Source organism: Abramis brama, assembly GCF_963993115.1.
Source record: "Abramis brama genome assembly, chromosome: 4".
NCBI classification, from domain to species: Eukaryota; Metazoa; Chordata; class Actinopteri; order Cypriniformes; family Leuciscidae; genus Abramis; species Abramis brama.
Window position 1 is genome coordinate 32105779 of NC_139966.1, and position 21526 is coordinate 32127304.

At 39.1% G+C, this 21526-nt stretch overlaps 2 protein-coding genes across 4 annotated transcripts in view; one reads left to right on the forward strand and one right to left on the reverse strand.

Moving 5' to 3' along the window:
* Positions 1–11409: 11409 nt before the first annotated feature.
* On the forward strand, positions 11410–13598 carry LOC311081781 (piggyBac transposable element-derived protein 4-like). The gene is made up of 2 exons (XM_084112422.1): positions 11410–11430; positions 11782–13598. Exon 2 carries the CDS (start codon positions 12581–12583, stop codon positions 13589–13591), a length of 1011 nt encoding a protein of 336 aa, XP_083968548.1. The 5' UTR covers positions 11410–11430; positions 11782–12580; the 3' UTR covers positions 13592–13598.
* Positions 13599–17832: 4234 nt separating this feature from the next.
* The window catches only part of LOC311081775 (uncharacterized protein), an 88125-nt gene continuing 84431 nt past the window's right edge, over positions 17833–21526 (reverse strand). For all 3 annotated transcript variants that reach the window (XM_084112409.1, XM_084112408.1, XM_084112411.1), the window contains one exon: positions 17833–19913. In XM_084112409.1, coding sequence (XP_083968535.1) covers positions 18652–19913 — 1262 coding nt within the window. In that variant the 3' untranslated portion in view covers positions 17833–18651. The remainder of the gene's footprint in view (positions 19914–21526) is intronic.

The window sequence follows — 21526 nt, forward strand, 5'->3', positions numbered from 1 at the left end:
GCTCTTCGAATCACTGTACAATGGTTATTGTCTTGCTCATGTAGTGTATAATATACGGTGGAAATTAAAGCTGGTGCCTCAGCCTAAATTTGTATGCACACGGCCTACATTACCATGCCCTTTTATGGGGATTGACAGGGCGTTTACCTATGCTAATTAAGAACAATTGGCACGCCCTGTCAACTTAAGAAGAAATGGGATTCAGCATGATAAGAATGAGACTACAAACGATTCTGAAGTTTAAGAACAACTTTGTGAATCTGCTTGAGTTCACATAGGATCTTCTTAAGAACACAGAAGAAAATTCTTAGGAAGATATTGGTGAATGAGGCCCCCTCCACTACACGAGCCCACCTCTTTAAACACACCAGGGCATGGTTCAGTGTACCACAGCCAGGCACTGTATGAAGCAATCACACTAGTCACACGAACCAGACTTTGGGGGTTAAACGTGCTCAGGAACTATTTAGATCAACTAGTGTGAGTGCACCCTAAGTCGAGTCGCAAGTCTTCCTTGATTATGTTTAGTTGAGTCACAAGTCAACAAATTTGGGACTGGACTCCAAGTCAAGTCCAAGTCATGAGACTCGAATCTATAGCCCTGCAACAAGGCAATAGCAGCATTAGTGAATGTTTTTTGGGTTGAGACATGACAAATTACTGAGCTTCAGAGGCAGACAATAAAGTTTCACCTTTCTGTACTTTATTTTTTCAAAAATCCTATATAGTGCACAATTAATTTGAAACATTATATTGTAACAAATACGACTCGGGGTAAATGTGAATTAGCTCAAGAATATAGGGAATTTTGGAAATATTAATAATTATAACTCATGGTCATAATTCATAAGTCGCATGTACATTTATTTTATCAATTATCGAGATTACCTTGTTCTGTAACTGGTCTGATCATCATTTATTCGTCCAGCGAATAAATGTAAGATTATTACAGTTAAGAAGGGGGGGTATCCCTTTACAAACTCCAAGAAAGTTTTATCTTCTGGCCACGAACATCAAACTTTCTGAGTTTATTAATTAAAACTACTCCATGTAGTCTATAATAACGAGCTTTGTAGCTTAGATCTTTGGTTTCATTGACTTATAAGGTGGGTTTTCAAACACAGAGACAGTTAAAAGTATAAATGGATTTTAATAAATGTAAACTAAAGATTATATGAGCTACAAATATAAACGTACGTAAAAATGCAAACAATAAACACATAAACATTTAACCAAACAAGAAAATACGTGATCAGAATAAAATGAAATGAAATAAAAGAAAGAAAGAAATAGAGTGAAAGGAAAAGCTAGTAATTATTACATACAGAAACCTAAGTTCACGAGACACCTGGAACAGCTTTTTATAAATTAATATACTTGCAAGTTTGTCTTCTGTTCGGGTGATGCTGAGAGGCAGGAAAGCGCGGACGGTGTCCTGTTTCTGCTGCGTCTTCCGGTGTCGCGGGAAGTTTAAAAAGGCTCACTGAATGTAACGTTACCGAGAAAGTTCAGATTCATCTCCCGGGCAGGGAGAGGTTGCAAATCTTGGTTGCAAAGGACGCAGCTACGACTCGAACATGTGTTCGTTCGATAGAGAAGGCCAGGGCCTCCTTCAGATGTTCCTTGGAGAAGCGCTGCGCCGGGGAGAAGAGGAGGAAGGGTGAGAGATCAGGGATGAGAGCGGGATCAGAGAGAGCGACCGGAGAAGAGAGAGACAGGGATGAGTGGGGGTCTCTGCCTTTAACAGACATCTGTTTACGCCCTCTTTTGAAACAACAGCAAATCAGATCTTCTGATCAGAAGCAGGAAGAAGTTTCTTTGGGTGTTAATGCAGCCCGACCCTCGTGTGGGATCACGAGGGGGCAAAATATGGTATTATGCTCTGGGAATTAAAAACGCATGGAACCATAACGTTTATCACAGTCTCTTATCAAAAATCTCCTTCGTCGTGCACAGGGGATTAAAACAATACCAAGAACGAATAGTGACACAGACAGACACATAGGGATACATTCTTTTGTTGAACAAAGGCATTTAAAGATTACATTACTGTAATTCCAAAACACAACTACTCTCATATCACACTGGGGAACATGCAAATCACCCGAAACACTCTTTATAAATTTGTAATGAATGGTAAAATGAAATTTTACTACGTGGAAGTCCATATATGGCAATGTGCGTGTGTGTGTGTTAGAATGTCTCCTAAGTTGCCTCTCGTGGTGCCGTACCACGTGAGGGGTTGGGGGTTCGTTGGAAGATGGCATTCAGCAAAGACAAAGGTAGTTCTGTGGCAAGTTACTTACAGCCTGAGGCGTCGTAGAATTGATGCTGAGGGAAGCAGATAGTTCTGGAGAACTGAAAGGAGTCAGTCTTTTAATTTGCCTTCAGTACACAAAGAACAAACGTTAGACCTAGAAAAAGGGGTGTTGTCGCACCACGTGATAGTTTGAGAAACTATATGGACCTGTTCGTTTATTTCATTAAGTCGTGGTAAACATTAACCAGCGAGATCTGCTTGCACGCCTGGAGACATGCTACCAGGCCACATTATTCAACGCGTTCTGAATATGAACATCTACATGCTCATATGTGTTTTAGCATGAGAGAAACAATCAGAATTCGCTAATTCAGACCATCTGGCTGTCATTGTCATTGTTGCTACAATATTGTTAATAAAAACAATGTAAACAGTACACATTCAATATATATATATATTGTCATTTAAATCTGCAGGGTGAAACCACAAAGTCAACAAGAGCCCTGTCATCTCCTCCAGTCAAGAAGTCAGCCATTGCTAAACTCTATGATGGGCTCTTCAAGATTGAAGTGGGAAACAAGCCTGCTTTACAGCTGGTAAAGGAAGAAGTTACCTTATACATGGCAGCAGACTACATTTCACTGGATTCCAAGCAAGCGGCAACATTCTAATCTGAAAAATGAAGCCTACCCGGAAGTGCGAAAAACTGCAATACATCGAAAATCCGCTAGAGGGAGGTCCCAAAAGGGAGCAAATGTCTATAGACCACCATGTTAAAATGTCCGTTTTCACAGCATAAATTCATGTTTTTACAGGTTGGTCCCATGGACTTTTATTGTATTTTTCGATAGGTTCCGAGTGCCTGACAATTGTGAGGGGGGTGAATTTTTTTCTAACTCGTTAGTTTAGATCGTATTTAGATATAAAATGCATGACAAATAAGGGCGTGGTTAACTTTGATTGACAGCTTGATTGACAGCTGATAAGGCAGCGCCACGGAGAATGACAACATAAGAAGCGCCATTTTTTAACACAGTTGAAATATAATACTACTGTTTCTGTATCATGAAATGTAGTTTTAAGAGTTCTTCAGGTGAGAATGTAGTTGTTTAAAGCTCAAATCTGTGGTTTATTTATAAAGATTTATGAAAATTTTATCCAGTTGTGAGATCCAGCGATGACCGGGTGCTCGGAGTTCATGTACCCCGCCTGGTACAGCCTTTCCTCGGCTAGTCGTTCTGAGGTTTGCCGCTGACTCTGGCTTCTCTGTAGTGGTTAAACATGAGATATAATTTGTCTTGTGTATATCTAACGGGCGATTTTTGGTCTCGTAAATCTATAATTTGTTCCCTGGCCAATCGTTTTGGCTGAGGGGAAGTTTCATAACTTTATAAGCTATTTAACTTTACCGTTGTATGGTTAGACTAGATCGTGCGCTGACTTTGTATGTTTGACTGAATTGTTTGCTTTATTTGTATAGCTTCTTGTAACTTTACCTTTTACTTGTACTTTTATAATAGCTAATATTGATAAAACTGAAATTTAACAAAAAGAGACTGGGTTGAGTTTTGTCATTTTAAATTTTAATACAACGAATATGATCTGTAATGTTGTTTACTGCAACTTCTGTTGTTTAGTACAAATGCACATATTGCCTTGACCATATTAAATTGTTTAATATTTTTATATTATATTTAAAACGAAAAGAGGCAGGTTTGTGTTTTATATTTCGTTTTGTTATAAATAGGCAAACGTTATATGCAGTGAATATAATCAATATGCGTTGCCTGAACCACATTTGTGTGGCTTTAATGTTTAAGATTTCTTTAAATGAAAACGAAAAGAGTTAGTATGTTGTTTTATAACATATTTTGTTGCCTAAAACATACATACAGAGATAACCGGAGTAGCAGAGCGAGCTGAGTGACGCTCGCTGTTCTGTACTTGGAATAACCGGGCTCGCCTCTATTACCCATATATGGATTAGCCAGAAGGTGGGCGGGGTTAGGATTTCCCAAGATTTTCCAAGATGGCGCCGCCCATACCCCCCATAAACGGCTTCAAAACCATTCTTCAGAAAGTCTATGGGTGACGTCACAGACGCTTTGTCCATATTTTTTACAGTCTATGATTCCAAGCCACCTGCATGGTGGAGAACCAATGAGCCTAAATATTATTGTTCATGTGCTAGCAAAGCGCTACCTGGCTGTATCTGCTACCTCTGTTTCTAGCAAGGATGTTCTCCACAGCAGGAGACATAGACATAATAAATACATAGACGCCCTATTGGCCACAGGATCGTACGTCAACGGCGCCGCCATATTTCGGAGGGCAACTTTCCCATACCTCTCATAACGGGAATTAAGAAAAATGCCGGCTTCGTGTGCTGCTTGGGGCAGTACAAATCGCCACACAATTGAAAACAGGTCTTGGGGAATTACCTTTCACAAGCAAGACTGAACATTTGTTTCTGTTTGTATTTGGTCATGATATACAGTAATTAGTAATAGTAACATTAGTTGGCCACAGGAGTCAGTCAGACTTAAATAGCTAGCGATGTCGCTAGTTAACTTAGCTGTGAAAGTTGAAACATGAGTTGACATGATTTATATTATAGTTTTAGCTTACATTATATTATATTTTATATTATAAATAAATATGTAGTTGTTTAAAGCTTAAATCTGTGGTTTATTTATAGAGATAGCGCCTATTTAAATATTTGATCTGACGTGTTCAGAGTTGTGAGATCCAGGCGATCACCGGGCGCTCAGGGCTCATGTACCCCGCCTGAAACAACCTTACCTCGGCTAGTGCTGCTGGCTCTGATGTCTCTAGTCTAGTGGTTAAACATGAGATATCATTTGTCTTGTGTATATCTAACGTGCGATCTTTGGTCTCATTAATCTATAATTTTAACATTATAGCCTGCTCCCTGCTGTATGTTTGACTGAATGTTTGACTGAATCGTTTACTTTATTTCTTGACTTGTATAGCTTCTTATACCTTTTAGGCTAAATACTGTTACAATGGCTATTATTGATCAATAAAACTGAAATTTAACAAAAAAAGACAGGGTTGTGTCATTTTATTTTATATAACATTAGCCTATGTAAGAATATTTTAAAATATATAAATTATTTTATATAAACATTCTCTTCACTGTATGTAGGCCTACATAAAATAAAATTACACAAATCTCTTTTTGTTAAATGTCAGTTTAATGATCAATATTGTTTCATACTTTTTTCATATTGTCTATATTATTCTGCAATTGATATTACATTGTATTTGCTGTTCTTATTATTATTGTTATTATAATATTATACCACTTGCGATTATCAATCTATTACAGTTATGCTGTTAAATTATTGTACTATTCATAGTCACTATTTAACTTATTGTTTTTTTATTGTCTATATTCTGTAATTGATATTTCATATTCTATTGCTATTATTATAGTATTATACATAAACTGTATGCTATTATCAATATATGATTATATTATTGTACTTATGATATTATATAATTATACTATTCATTACTATTTTATTTGCTGTATACTGTTTATTTTATTGACTAAACTATTTACTATTACTTCTCACTTTATCTTATGTTTACTATTTGCATTGAACTGTAGTTGTACCATATCATATGCATTACCATAAAGGATCCATCAGTTATTTTTGTTATTTCTAAAATCGGGTCAATGACAGAAAATGCTTTTTCCACAATAAGAAAACTTTATTTCATTTAATGTGAAAATTAAATTATATCTCAGTATGGGGGTCTTCATAATTCTTATCCAAGAATAAAAAGCCAAATACATGACAAGCCTGAGCTTTGACAGTTCCTTATTAAAAAGTCTAACTATCGAGATTTGAGATGGAACTTTTGTACACCACATACAAACCACTGAAATCGGTTGATAAATGTAATTTTTGTTGTTGTTTTTTTTCCAGAAAAAACGCAGCTCACCCGTTTACTTGCATTTGTTTACAGCACAGTCTTGCCCTCAGCATTGACGTATCGCAGCAACGTTCCAAAGCAGTCTATGCATTTATTATGTCAGACATTGTTAGTGCCAGAAGATCTGCCCTGCAAATTCAGATTTTTACTTTGTTTTTGTTTTTTGTTACAATTTTTGTTGCACAAAACTAATGTGAAGCTGAAACCTGCTAATATATCAGGGGTGGCTCATCAAGGGTGGCACAGCCTACCTAAGATTTTTAAAATGGGAGAAGTTTCTTTGTAATTTCACCACTCTAACACGCGGACGTGCCAAACCTGCCAATGTAATTACACCTGCTAATAGATAGAGAAGGGGAGGCTCTTGTGCCTCAGTTGGTAAAAAAAAATATAGCCAATCACCATTGAGTGTTTCACTTTCAGCGCTTAGGAGTGTTGAGACAAGTTACATAGCAGGCGAGGCTAGCCTCCCTTGGCATATCAACCAATCATTGAAGAGACGTAAATTACGTGATGTTAGTTTGAACTGCTACCACTGCGCTGAGAAATAATATATACCAACAAGAATACTCAATGCCTAAGCTGGATATATAGTCTACAGCAGTCAGCTTCACTAAATGGCCCAAAGCAGTCTTTTAACACGGACATTTAATGGCGCTTTTTCTGTATGAGTGTAATTATGAGTCTAAAAGTGACCAAAAAGCCATTTAAAGTAGTTAGGCAAATAATAATAATAATAATAATCATCATCATCGTCATCATCAAACATGGCAGGGGGTTCCCCGACATTACAATTTAATGTGCCTACTCTATTTTAAAACCCAGGAACCGCCACTGATATTGATAGAAGTACAGTGTAGTTCAAGCACAGTTAATTGTCTAAATGCTGCACCTTAATAGATATTTTATTATATGTTTATTTATTTGAGAGAAATTTTATTTAGATGTTATGTAAATTGTACTGTTTTATTACTGGTTGCAACAGTGTTGACAGATGTTTAATTATTTAAAGACAGAACTATAGTTCCCTTTCGAATCATTTACTCGTATTGCGTCTTTGCTAGACGCTATGGGGAAACTCCTTTTCTCTGAATTTTGAAGCCTTTAATTCAGAAACGCAGTGCCACTGCACAGCCATAACAGTGCAGCAATCTGAGCATGTCTATTGGCTGGTCAGTGGGAACTGCATGAACATATGGCAAAGCAGCATGTTTGCATGAGCCAATCGCAGCGCATCTCGCCAAGAGACAGTTTCACCATAGGAATCAGATTTATTCTCCATCAGCAACGAACTGACCTAATTGATTGAGCCCCATCGAAGGACCCCAGTCGTTATCAGATTGGAGTAAGCATGGGATTGGTCAGGCGAAGGGACCACAGCCGACCACAGTCTGAGCCCCCTTTTTTTGCTGGGCATAACTTGCCCTTCCCTAGCCCTATCACCTAGGGACCCTTACCCAAGCGTCCCAGGCTAAGGCTAGAACATGTCATTCTGCTCACATAGCGTGCGTGATAGGATTGGTTCCCCATAGCATCTAGCAAATACGCAATACATGTAAACGTTTTGAAAGGGAATGTCTCGGTTACTTACGTAACCTTGGTTCCCTAAGATAACGGGAACAAGTATTGCGTAGACGGCTATGCTACGTCGCTACAAGACTGGTGTTCATCACTTCAGTCAAATTAAACCTGATTCCTATAGCGAAAATGAGCTGCTTTTATAGGCAGATGCCCCACCCCTTTCGGCGGGCTCTGCACTCTTTTGGCGGGATGCGCCACGGTTGGCTCGCGTGGACATGCTGCTTCGCCATAGGTTCATGTTGTTCCCATTGACCAGACAATAAGCGCACTCAGATCGCTGCAGTTATGCGTTTTTTTTAATTAAAGGCTTCAAAATGATTTTCCCCTGTAGCGTCTAGCAAAGACGCAATACTCGTTCCCGTTATCTCAGGGAACCGAGGTTACATAAGTAATGGAGAGGTTGTTCAATAAACCACTCTTTAATAAAAAAAAATTCCACTGTTGTACCGAAAACATTCCAAACGGGGACTTCAAAACCGAAGTATGTACCGAACCATAATTTTAATTTCCCTAGTGCTATGGAGTTATTTTCATTGTATAGTAGCCTACCCAGTAGTAGTTTATACTTTGTACTTTATTTTTCCCCATAGGCATTTTTTTTTTGTCAGCGAGTTTCTTAACATGGGCATTTCTAATACATTTCTAAAATACAAAAACAAATTTATAACACAAATACATGGGCATACAACACTAAACAAAAACAGCAAAATATATATATATGTATAATTAAAAAAATGTATATACATCTTCCTTTATAATTCCAATCAGTTTTCATTCAATATCTAGATCACTTGTGGCAGAAATAATTTTTTGATCAGATGAGCTGTCCGCGTAATAATATAGAATTCATAGACAATTGGAAATGTTTTTGGGGCAGACCTGACCTGTTGAAAAGAGATGGTATTCATCCCTCCTGGGATGGTGCTGCTCTTCTCTCTAGTAATTTGGCTCATAGTCTTAGAGATAAAAAATGACAAATTGGGCACCAGGTCAGGAAGCAGACAGACTGGCTTAACCGACTGTCTGCTAGCGGCCTCGCGTCAGCAAGGTCAGATAAATCCCATCACATAGAGCCTCTTTCACCTAGATATCATCATATAGAGACTGTGTCTGTTCCCCAAATTTGGAAATCCAAAAAACGTCCAAACCCATCTAAGGTTAAAAATCTGAAACGCAAAGGGGGAGGTGTTGCTGTAATTTATAGTAATATTTTCAAAACCACTAAGAAATCTAGTTTTAAATATACTTCTTTTGAAGTGTTGGTGCTTAATGTAAAAATATATAGTGCAAACGATAAATCACGTTTGAGATTTGTGCTGGCTACTGTATACAGACCACCATAAAGATTTTATCAAAGAATTTGCGGACTTTCTATCAGAATTAATATTGACTGCAGATAAAGTACTAATTGTTGGTGATTTTAATATACACACAGATAATGAAAAAGATGCATTGGGATTGGCATTTAAAGACATTGTAAACTCAATTGAAGTTAGACCTACTCATTCTCGTAATCATACTCTAGATCTAATATTATCACATGGAATAGATGTTGATGCCGTTGAAATTCTGCAGCAGAGCGATGACATCTCAGATCATTATCTAGTCTCATGTAAATTACATTTAGCCAAGGCTGCAAAGCCGACTCCGTGTTATAAATATGTTAGACCTATCACTTCTGCCACTAAAGATTGCTTTATCAATAATCTTCCTAATCAGTTTCATCATCTCAGCATCCCAGATAGCTTAGAAGAACTTGATATTGCAACAGAAACTTTTAACTCTCTCTTTTCCAGCACTTTAGACACAGTTGCTCCGTTGTGCTTAAAGAAGATTAAAGAAAATAGTCCAACACCATGGTACAACGAGCACACTCTGGCCCTTAAGAGAGCACCCAGAAAATTGGAGCGCAACTGGAAGAAAACAAAATTAGAGGTATTTAGGATTTCATGGAAGGAGAGATCGATTACTTACAGAGAGGCATTAAAAGCTGCTAGATCTGCTTATTTTTCAACCCTATTAGAAGAAAATAAACATAATCCTACGTATTTATTTGAAACAGTGGCTAAACTAACTAAAAAGAAAGCTTCAAGCCCAGAAATTTCCAAGCAGCACAACAGTAATGACTTTATGAACTTCTTCACTTATAGTATCGCATCAGGCAGTGCATTGTAGTCTCCCTGAGGAAAATTTTTATTCATTTATTGCTATAGGAGAGGAAGAATTTTGCAAACTCGTTAATTCATCTAAATCGACAACATGTATGTTAGACCCTATACCGACTAAGCTACTGAAAGAGATGCTCCCAGAGGTCATAGATCCTCTTCTTACTATCATTAATTTGTGTTTGTCTCTAGGATACGTACCAAAAACCTTTAAGCTGGCTATGATTAAACCGCTTGTTAAAAAAACTGCAACTTGATCCTACAGAATTAGTCAATTACAGGCCAATCTCGAATCTGCCTTTTCTGTCAAAGATATTAGAAAAACAGTATCCTCACAACCAGGGGTTAAATTGGGATTTATTATGTGGGGGGGCTCTCCTTAGGGGGGTCCGGGGGTATAGTAAAAGAACCGGCAAAAGTAATGATTATGAATATGTAAAATATAGCAAGGAGACATTTTAATTGTTTATTAATAAACAAGTGTTTTCTGTGTCAGTGCCCTGCATAGATGAAGTTGACGATGCTATCCTCGCAATCTTCGCAGTAGTGAACGCGCCAGAGAGAAATGCACATTTCATACGGATTACACAAGCAGCGGTCTGTTTTCTTTCGTTTTGAATTGTTCTGTTTAAAAGAAGACCTTCCAAGCGTTCTATAGATTTATCAGGTCTGTCAGGCAAGTAGGCTCCCTTATACGCTGAGTTTCGGTTCATTTATGAGACGAGTCCAGTTCACTCGCCGGCGCGTCCGTGTCGTGATTATCTATTGTCTATATACTATATTTACTTCTTATTTATTAACCCTCTGGGGACGGATTGGGCGGTACCGCCCAAAATGGCATACTTTTACAAATGTGTAATTATCTTAAAAACTATTAATGATAGAGAGATGCGGTCTTTTTTGCCGTCTTCCTCAGATTCCGCTGAAAACAATGGTATATGATATACATACTTCCTTATTGCGTAATACCACTGCGTATAAGGCCAATGAAATCGATGTTGTTAGGAACCAATGGAAAAAATGCCGCTGGGAGGAATATTTTTCTTACCCAATCAGAGGAAGGTTACCATGATGTATTCTAGCTAATGAGAGGACTCTGTAGCCTTGCAAGGGTTGGTTACTATAGTAAATGATATGACGCAAACAGCGTTGAGTGGAGGAGACAGCGAACGAAGCGGATTGATTTATATGACACACAGAGATTTATATGAGAGAGAGACAGAACGATTATAATATTTATTTATTCATATATAGCATTATTATTATTATTATTATTATTATAGCATTATTATTTTATTGTTTTATCACTTTTATGATGGCAAGCAGTAAAAGATTTACCTCAGAACAAGCTCTGGAACAATTGCTACTGGAAAGTGATGAGGAGAAATCCGAAGCTGACAGCTTTTTGACAGATGACGAAATATTTTACCAGGATGGGGAAGATCCATTTGAGGACTGGTATGTAACTTCAAATAACCTCTTTGTCATTATTTATTGTCTCATGCATCTTGAGTATATTGTATGAACTGGATTTTTAGTCAGAGAGAGAGATTGAGACATGAAGTGTTTGTTTTAATGTACCCCCTCTCCCTTCCCTGTCAGCTCAGTTCAAGAGTGGTGTGAAATTTGTTTTAATAAACTGACTTACCTCAAGAGAGGTGAAATGTGTTTTTAGTGTACAGTGGAGTTTCACAGGGTTACATGAGTTTATAGTGGAGTTTTTATTTTTTTTTCTACATTGAATTTTGACACAAAAAGAAGCTTCCAGTTTCATTGTGTAATTGCTCTCTCCTTTTACATTTATTTCAGTAATGATAATGACCCAAGCACGTCATCTACACTGGCAACAGCACCTCAGCTTCCACAGAGGAGCGAAACAAACCAACCAAACACGTCATCTACACCGGCACCAGCACCTCAGCTTCCACCGAGGAGGAGATTGAGCCAGCCAAGCACATCAGCAACACCGGCACCAGCACCTCAGCTTTCACCGAGGAGGAGACGCAGACAATCTACACAGAGTGTTCAGAGGCCCACACTGAGCCGTGATCGCTCCCCACACCGTACAACACCTGAACAACACTGGAAAACCGAAAGCGATCTAGATGTGGCACCCATTCTCCCCAGGTTTGCCCCTGCCAGGCCCCCAGGAGTGCAACTGGATACAAAGTGTACAGTCCACTTGATTTGTTCCAGCATTTTTTCAGTAATAATGTAATCAGAAAATTGTGCAGTAACACAAATAAGCAAGCTACAAAGAGGATAGCAGAAGGACTGCAATTCAAATAGACTGATGTCACCCCCACAGACTTTCTAAAATATCTTGCACTTGTCATTTTCATGGGACTGCTAAAACTTGGATCAGTGAAAGCTTACTGGAGGCAAAAAAACATTTTTTCAGTGCCATTTCCAAAGAAAGTGATGCCAAGGGACAGGTGGCTCTCCATTTCCTCAAATGTGCACATGAGCGATCCGGCTGAGGACGTTGTGAATGACAGCAAAAAGGACACGTCAGACCATGACCCACTGTTTCGCCTCAAGCCTCTGATGACAGAAATCAAGGCAGCATGCAAGTCCTTTTACCAGCCAAACAAAAATCTGGCAATAGATGAGAGAGGATGGTGGCAACAAAAGCCAAAACAGGGATGACACAGTACATAAAGGACAAACCAAGTGGGGATTCAAAATGTTCATCTTGGCTGACTCTTCAAATGGATACACTTCTAGCTTTACCATGTACACGGGGAAGGCAAAGTTCCCCACTGGCTTTGGACTTTCCTATGACGCAGTTGTGGGCATCCTGGACAAACCGTATTTGGGAAGTGGTTATCACATTTATTGTGATAACTTTTATACAAGCCCTCAGCTATTCAGACACCTGTCGTCTCTGCACTTTAGAGCCTGCGGTACATATAGAGAGGGGAGGAAGGAAACCCCTAAATCCACTGTGAATGCCCTCTCCAAAAAATCCCAAAGAGGCACAATCAGATGGATCCGAGATGGTGACTTGCTCTTTGTCAAGTGGATGGACACAAGAGAGGTGTCCATCTGCTCGACCATCCATCAAGCCTACACAACTGAGAAGGTCACGAGAAGGCAAAAAAAGAGAGATGGAACCTGGGAGAAAGTGAGCATTCCAGTTCCCACTCCAGTTGTGGAATACAACAAATACATGGGGGGTGTGGACTTGTCTGATCAGCTCATCCAGTACACCTCTGCTCACCACAAAGCGCACAGATGGTATAAGACTATGTTCTTACACTTTGTGGACATAGCCACATGCAACAGCTACATCCTCCACAAAGAACTGTGTAAAGAGCAAAAGAGTACACCGCTGACACACAGAGCCTTTACGGAGGAGCTTTGTGCTCAACTTGCTGGGGTGACAACTGAGGTTCAGACAACAGTGGCTGCAGACAGGACAACTCATCACACACCCCTGCCCATTGCCCCCTTGGACCCAGCAAACCCTGCACACAAGCCTGCAGATACCAGGAAGTACTGTGAGCACTGCAAGGCAAGCAAAGTGTACAACAAGACCCCCTGGCAGTGTGGGGCATGCCAGGTGGCCCTCTGCAACTTCCTGGAGAGGCCTTGCTTTGCTCACTGGCATGCCTAAAAAACGCCTGGGACTGTTTGTATATAGTTAATTATTTCATTGTTCTTTACACTTTTGATTGAAAAATTACAACTGTCTGTCAAGCAAAGGGTTTGAAAAATATATTTTTTGTTCAAAAACTGTTCACTATTGTTGAGTGAGGTGTGATTTTCAGTAATAAATGACTAAAATAAAATTTTCGTTTTTGAAATTCTCTAGTTTATTGTACATTTTTTACTCATACTTCCTTTATAAACACATTACATGCATTCTTATGTTAGCTTAGGGTCTTCTGAATCCATAAATACCAAACACATGGTGTTCCATCTCCATTACATATGGTTTATAAGCCCAAATGTAAAAATAGAGAAAACGGACCAAAAAGGGCTTAGTCCCCAGAGGGTTAAATCCAGGCAATTGGTAGATGAAACATTGATTAAAATTAAGATACAATTAATACAAAATGAAATTCATTTTAAAGAAAGGCTTTGTGCTTTCTGTTTGAGGTCTCAGTGAAAGTTTTAAACAGTCTTTTAGTGCCGCTTTCAGAGCGGTCCCGTCCGTAACATTGTTTTTTCCTCATAAATGCGAACAAGAAAAATAAAATAAAATGAATATGTTCTGTTCTGTGGAGAGCCAACCCTTCTTCATCCGGTGGGTAGTATTACTTTGGTTTGCAGTGTAATTCACAGAATTACAAAAAAAATATTTTGCCACCTAAAAGTTAAAGATTTGTTGTGTCACGTCCATGGCATGTGTAGCCTATTTCCCTCATATTAAATATAAAACGCTTGATTACACATTGTATTACCTTGTTATGATATAGTGACCCATACAATGTGCCAAACATATTTTCCTTACCTTGTCATTCAAGGCCAGGGCACTTTTTGTACAACCAACGTTGTGCTGAACTTGACAAAATTGATCTGCTGCTGCAGAGTTTTTTTTTTTTTTTTTTCATGAAGGCAGTAGAAGGTTCTGGAACTTTTGCGCGCTTCCACATCCTGTGCAACTACAGATCTCCCAGGAACATTCATTATTGCTTCGTACATTTATCCGTGTCGGAGTTCTGAGTAGTAGCCAGATGCACATGGCATGCGCGAGCGGTGCGCGTTCATGGTCGACTGACTAGGAGATTAAGCAGCTGAACAAGAATACGTCCGTGTCCCGATTGTTATCATCTCAGCTCCGCCGAGACAAAATAGACATGCCATTTCAAAATCTTTCATTTATAATCAGAAATATGTTTTCAAAAGCATCACTTTCATCAAATTTTATGTGACATAATTTCCAGTAGGCAACTGACTGCAAACGAGCAGGCTTATGTGCCGGGGCTGAGCCCCAGAGAGCCCCGGCCCAATTTAACCACTGCTCACAGCTGTATTCCTTTCTTGAAAGAAATGATATCTGCGAGGATTTTCAGTCCGGATTTAGACCGTACCATAGTACCGAGACAGCTCTCGTTAGAGTAACAAATAATTTGCTCTTATCATCCGATCGTGGTTGTATCTCTCTATTAGTGTTACTTGCTCTTAGTGCTGCATTTGACACCATTGACCACAACATTCTTTTAAATAGACTCAAACATTATGTTGGCATTAGTGGAATTGCATTAGCATGGTTTAAATCATACTTATCTGACCATTATCAGTTTGTAGCAGTAAATGAAGAGATGTCTTATCGATCACAAGTTCAGTAAGGTGTACCACAAGGCTCAGTACTAGGACCGTTGCTGTTCACTCTGTACATGCTACCCTTAGGAGATATCATTAGGAAACATGGAATTAGCTTCCACTGTTATGCTGATGATACTCAGCTGTATATTTCTTCAAAACCTAACGAAACTTACCAATTCACAAAATTAACGGAATATAAAATATTGATATAAAAAATTGGACGACTAGTAATTTCCTACTTCTAAATTCTGAAAAAAACAGAGATTTTAATTATTGGACAAAACACTTCCTCACGTAATAACCTAGAATACTGTCTAACACTTGATGGTTGCTCTGTTAAGTCTTCGTCGTCGGTTAGGAACCTGGGTGTGCTCTTTGATACCAATCTTTCATTTGAAAGTCACTTGTCTAGTATCTGTAAAACCACATTTTTCCATCTTAAAATTATATCTAAATTACGCCATATGCTCTCATTGACAAATGCGGAACAATTAGTTCATGCGTTCATGACATCAAGGCTAGATTATTGTAATGCTCTACTGGGTGGTTGCCCTGCACGCTTAATAATACAGCTGGTTCAAAACGCAGCAGCTCGAGTTCTTACCAGAACCAAGAAGTATGACCATATTAGCCCGGTTCTGTCAACACTGCACTGGCTCCCTATTAAACATCGCATAAATTTTAAAATATTGCTGATTACTTACAAAGCACTAAATGGTTTAGCTCCGCAGTACTAGTACTAGCTCTTAACACATTATAGTCCTTCACGTCTATTGCGATCTCAAAATTCCGGCCAGTTGATAATACCTAGAATATCAAAATCGACCGCTGGCGGCAGATCCTTTTCCTATTTAGCACCAAAACTTTGGAACAGTCTTCCTACCATTGTCTGGGAAGCAGACACACTCTGTCAGTTCAAAGCTAGATTAAAGACACATCTCTTTGACCTAGCATTCACATAATACATTATAGACTTCTATAATTCAATGTTAGGCTGCATAGATTAGGTCAGCCGGAACCGGGAACACTTCCCATAAATCCTGATATACTTGTTACATCATAAGAAGAATAAACCTTGTTTATCCCAAGGTTTTCCCGCAGCCTGCCGGATCCAGGCCGTATCCAGATCTGACGAAGGACCTTCGCCTGGACCCGATGACAACGCAGTGCTGAAGTGCCAACTAGTCTCTCCCTATGGAGGATCCCTTTACCACTCCAGATAAAGCGTTTTCAGGAAAATTCGTTTCGCGTACCTACCCCGAAGTGACAAAATAAAATTCTGTATCAAAAAAATTTATAAGGAAAGACCAGTACTTTGTTTAGGATTGGTTTGTAGGGAATTACAAACCTGCGCACATATATTCTAACGCACATAACTATAGAACCAATTCTTAATGTGCATGTGAACGCCATCAGCGTTTATCACAGGTTCGCGTTTAGTCTGTGCAGAGAGAATGGTGTCATCTTAGCGGCCCCTAATTTAATAACAAATTATCGTTGCGACGGAAGCGAATCAATCAAAACTAACTTTAGCTGGAAAATAACTTCATTAAAAGAACCGCTATAAAGCCAAAACAATCTCTGTTACCTTAAATTGTATGCTTATCTCTGTAAAGCTGCTTTGAAACAATCTCCATTGTTAAAAGCGCTATATAAATGAAGATGACTTGACATGAGTGTCTGATATGGACCACATACACTCACCGGTAGGGTTGCAAGATACGGGACAATCTAAAATATTTTGTACTGTATCACACAGTGTATGTCATTTCAGTGTCTGCAGTTAAGAATGTGTATAAAAGGTTCTCAGACATAAACATTTGTTTTGTTTAACCTATTTATGTATAATTTAATTTAAAAAAATTTTTTAATGTTATACAAACACAAACCATCGTTCAAAATAATAGCATTTATCTGAAAAAGACTATACACTATGGTTACACTAAGTTTGGGGTCAGTAAGACATTTTTATTTTTGGAAAGAAATTTAAGAAAGTAATAGCCTACTTTTATTCAGCAAGGACGCATTAAATGAATCAAAAGTGACAGTAAAGACATTTATATAATGTTACAAAAGCTTTCTATTTCAGATAAATCTGAATCTGTGACTGGATGATGACAGGTGTCGGTGATCATTCTCAAGTGTCCTGATCAGCACTGCTGCTGTTGTAAGCCTATCAGTCAGTGGTTAGATCAGTGTAGCAGTCAATAAACGGGACAAGGGAGGTCACATACAGGACAAATCAATTAGGCCCAATATACGGGACGTCCCGGCTAATACGGGACAGTTGGCAACCCCACCTTGCTATTATGGCATCATGCAGCTGTTGCAGATTTGTCGGCTGCACATCCATCATGAGAATCTCCCGTTCCACCACATCCCAAAGCTGCTCTACTGGTTTGAGATATGGTGACTGTGGAGGCCATTTGAGTACAGTGAACTAATTTTCACGTTCAAGAAACCAGTTTCAAATTATTTGAGCTTTGGAACATGATGCGTTATCCTGCTGGAAGCAGCCATCAGAAGATGGGTACACTGTGGTCATAAAGGGATCGACACGGTCAGCAACAATACTCAGGTAGGCTGTGGCGATTAAAAGATGCTTTATTAGTACTAAGGGGCCCAAAGTATGCCAAGAAAATATCCCCCATACCATCACACCACCACCAGCACCCTGAACCATTGATACAAAATGGATCCTTGCATTCATGTTGTTAAATGCCAAATTCTGACCCTATCATCGGAATGTCACAGTAGAAATGAGACTCGTTAGACCAGAAAACATTTTTCCAATCTTCTATTGTCCAATTTTGGTGAGTCCAAATTGTAGCCTAAGATTGTTGATCTTAGTTGATAGGACAGGTACTCTGTGTGATCTTTTGCTGCCGTTGCCCATCTGTTTCAAGGTTACATACTTGATACTAGATACTATTCTGCAGACCTTGGTTGAAACGAGTGGTTAGAGTTACAGTTGCCTTTCTATCATCTCCAACCAGTCTTGCTATTCTCTTGACATCAACAGGGCATTTTAGCCCACAGATCTGCTGCTAACTGGATATTTTCTCTTTTTCTGAGCACTCTCTGTAAATTCTAGAGATAGTTGTACATGAAAATCCCAGTTGATCAGCAGTTTCTGAAATACTCAGACCAGCCGGTCTAGGACCAACAAACATACCACGTTCAAAGTCACTTAAATCAGCTTTCTTTCTCATTCTGATGCTTAGTTTGAACTTGACCATGTATACATGCCTAAATGTACTGAGTTGCTGCCATGTGATTGGAGGATTAGAGATTTGTGTAGTAGTAACAGATGAACCTAATAAAGTGGCCAGTGAGTGTATAAAGGTCACGTGAACAGTCTCACGACAAATAAACATTGAGAAGAAAATCTGATTTGGCCCACATTCATCTACGGCTTGAACGTAGCTTCAATTTCACACAGATACGCATTTTCTGGTGCCATTTTAAATTACTAAACCATTTGAAACTCTTTCCACACGAACACAAATAGTGTCTCAAATCTGTGTGACTTTTGAGGTGTATCTGTAAGTGTAATGGCAAAATACATTTTTTATTACACTGATCACAATTCAATGTCTTTCCTCCTGAGGGAATTTGCAAATGACGTTTCATGTCTCTTTGATTTGTGAAACTTTTCTCACGCTGAAGACATGTGAAAGGCCTCTTTCCATTGTGAAGTCTCGTGTGAGTTTTAAGCTTTCCTTTATTTGTAAAACTCTTTCCACAGTGATTGCACATGAAAGGCTTCTCTCCAGAGTGAGTTATTACATGATTCTTAAGGCGATTCATGTCTCCGAATCTACTTCCGCACTCATGATATTTAAAACGGTTCTCTCTTGAGTGAATCCTCATGTGCTTATTAAGGTTTTGTCTTCCTACGAAACTTTTTCCACACTGACCACATGTGAACGGCTTCTCTCCAGTGTGAACTCTCATGTGGTCCTCAAGGGTCACTTTACGTGCAAAACTCTTTCCACACCTACAACATTTGAATGGCTTTTCTCCAGTGTGAATGTGCATGTGATACCTAAGGCCTAGTTCCCGTGTGAAGCTCTTCCCGCAGAGTCTGCAAGTATAAGGCTTCTCTCCGGTGTGAATTCTCATGTGCTTTTTAAGGTTTCCTTTTTGAGTGAAACTCTTTCCACACTGTTGGCAGGTGAATGAGATCTCTCTAGTGTGGATTCTCATGTGAACTTTAAGGTTTCCCTTTTCACTGAAACTCTTTCCACACTGTTGGCAGTTGAAAAGGTTGTCTCCAGTGTGAATTCTCAAGTGGTTTGTAAAGTTTCCTTTTTGAGTGAAACTCTTTCCACATTGCTGGCAGGTGTAAGGCTTCTCTCCTGTGTGAATTCTCATGTGAACATTAAGGTTTCCTTTTTCATTGAAACTCTTTTTACAATGTTTGCAGGTGAAAGGTTTCTCCCCAGTGTGAATTCTCATGTGGACTCTAAGGTTTCCACGTTGATCAAAACTCTTTCCGCACTGTTGGCAGGTGAAATTCTTTTTAATTCCTGTCTTTTTAGTTCTTTTCCGTGAGGTATTTTCAATCTGTGTAGATTTTTTTCCAGTCATGAAATCATGACGTTTCTCATAATTATATTTATCTTCCATTTCCTTGGAACTCTCCTCTTTCAGCGCCATCAGGTCTAAAATGAAAAAAGACAAATACAAGTTGACACAAGTTTAATGGCACAAAACAAAAGACATCAAAATATTTAGCATCAAAACCAACAACATTTAGGCTATCTTATCCCGGGTTTTCGTTAGTCAGAATCATAAAACAAAGTGCTTAGAACTATTTTGTATTTAAAAAATATGTATATTTGTGTGTAAAAAGTCAGTGAGTGAATGATTTGTAAGTTAGGAATAAAATTAACAACAAAGTAACATTACATAGAAAATAGGGATGCACCGAAATTTCAGCTGCCGAAAATTATCGGTTTGATCGAATTGATCAAATTATTAATCTTTTGGCCGAAAGAGAGAAAAGGCAGAAAATATGCCACCCCGCCCCCTCTGTGTTCAGCGATTAGGTTTCACTCTGACTCAGCATGTTTTGAGACTTTGCAAGCAGCTCCACTTCCGAAAGATGCACAACTTCGAAGCGTGTTTTGTGTGTGCGCTGTGCTCTACGCTCCGTGTTCATAGCGCGTTCTGCTCAATGTTCCGCTGCAACCTCCGTGTGTGTGTTAAGGGCAATCGGTTCGTAGCTCTGCTTCAACTGTGCGATAGTCACGAGGAGCGACCAAAATTTCGAACATGCCAGAAATTCATCCGACCATCCAATTGACGGTCGGGAGAGGTTAATCGCCTCTCGTTTCCCCCTGTACACTGAACGACAAACGACGCACGACAAAGCTGAAAATCGGCCCGACCCGAAAAAGAGTCGCACAAGTCAGAATTCAGCTCAAAGTCGGACGAAAATCGCACAGTGTATGCCCGCCTTAATGTTACACACTCCACATTCCTGTTCGCCATCTCAGAGTCAGACAGCAGCCTTCTAAAAAATCAGCATCCGCTGAAACAATTTCAGCATCAGTGGAGAAAGGCATATAGTTCATCATAACATCGTAATTTACATTATATACACATTTAACCCGCTATATTGCTAAATGTACCAATTTTTCATATCAACAGAAACATGTGTTTGTGACAACAGAGACAGTCTTTAGTTTTAAGTAGAAAACACTCAGCAATGGTGTTGACTTACAAATTTTCTCATGGTTTGTGTAAACAAAAATAAAAAACATTAAGGCCTGGTTTCATAGACATGACTTGGGGCGTTTTCACACCTATATGCATCTACACTAATGTTAGTCTTTCTGCTTATTCCAAGGTTTACTGTAACCAGATGGAGGACCTGAGCCTAGACACGACCACAACGCATCCCTGAAGTGTCAGCAGAGATTGTGTCAACTAGACTCTCATCGAAGGCCTCATCGACACGACAGCCATCAGCACTGATCTTCAACAAACCAGTCTCCATCCCGGCGTGATGACTCTGATCTTAAACCAGATGGAACTGGATAATATTCTGATTGTTCCAAAACAATCTGACCTGTAATGCTGCCTGAATCATAATCATACACTGTTTGTTCATTGGCCAGAGGAGAATTGCCCCCCTGACTGAGCCTGGGTTCCCCCAAGGTTTTTTTCTCCATTCTGCCACCTGATGGAGTTTTGGTTCCTTGCCACTGTCACCTTTTTCCACCTTTGTTGCCATTGGCTTGACTTGCTTAGTTGGGGACATTAAATTTAA

Coding starts and splice junctions, on each gene's coding strand:
- LOC311081781 (XM_084112422.1), top strand. CDS start 12,581: ATGAGAGAGGATGGTGGCAACAAAAGCCAAAACAGGGATGACACAGTA.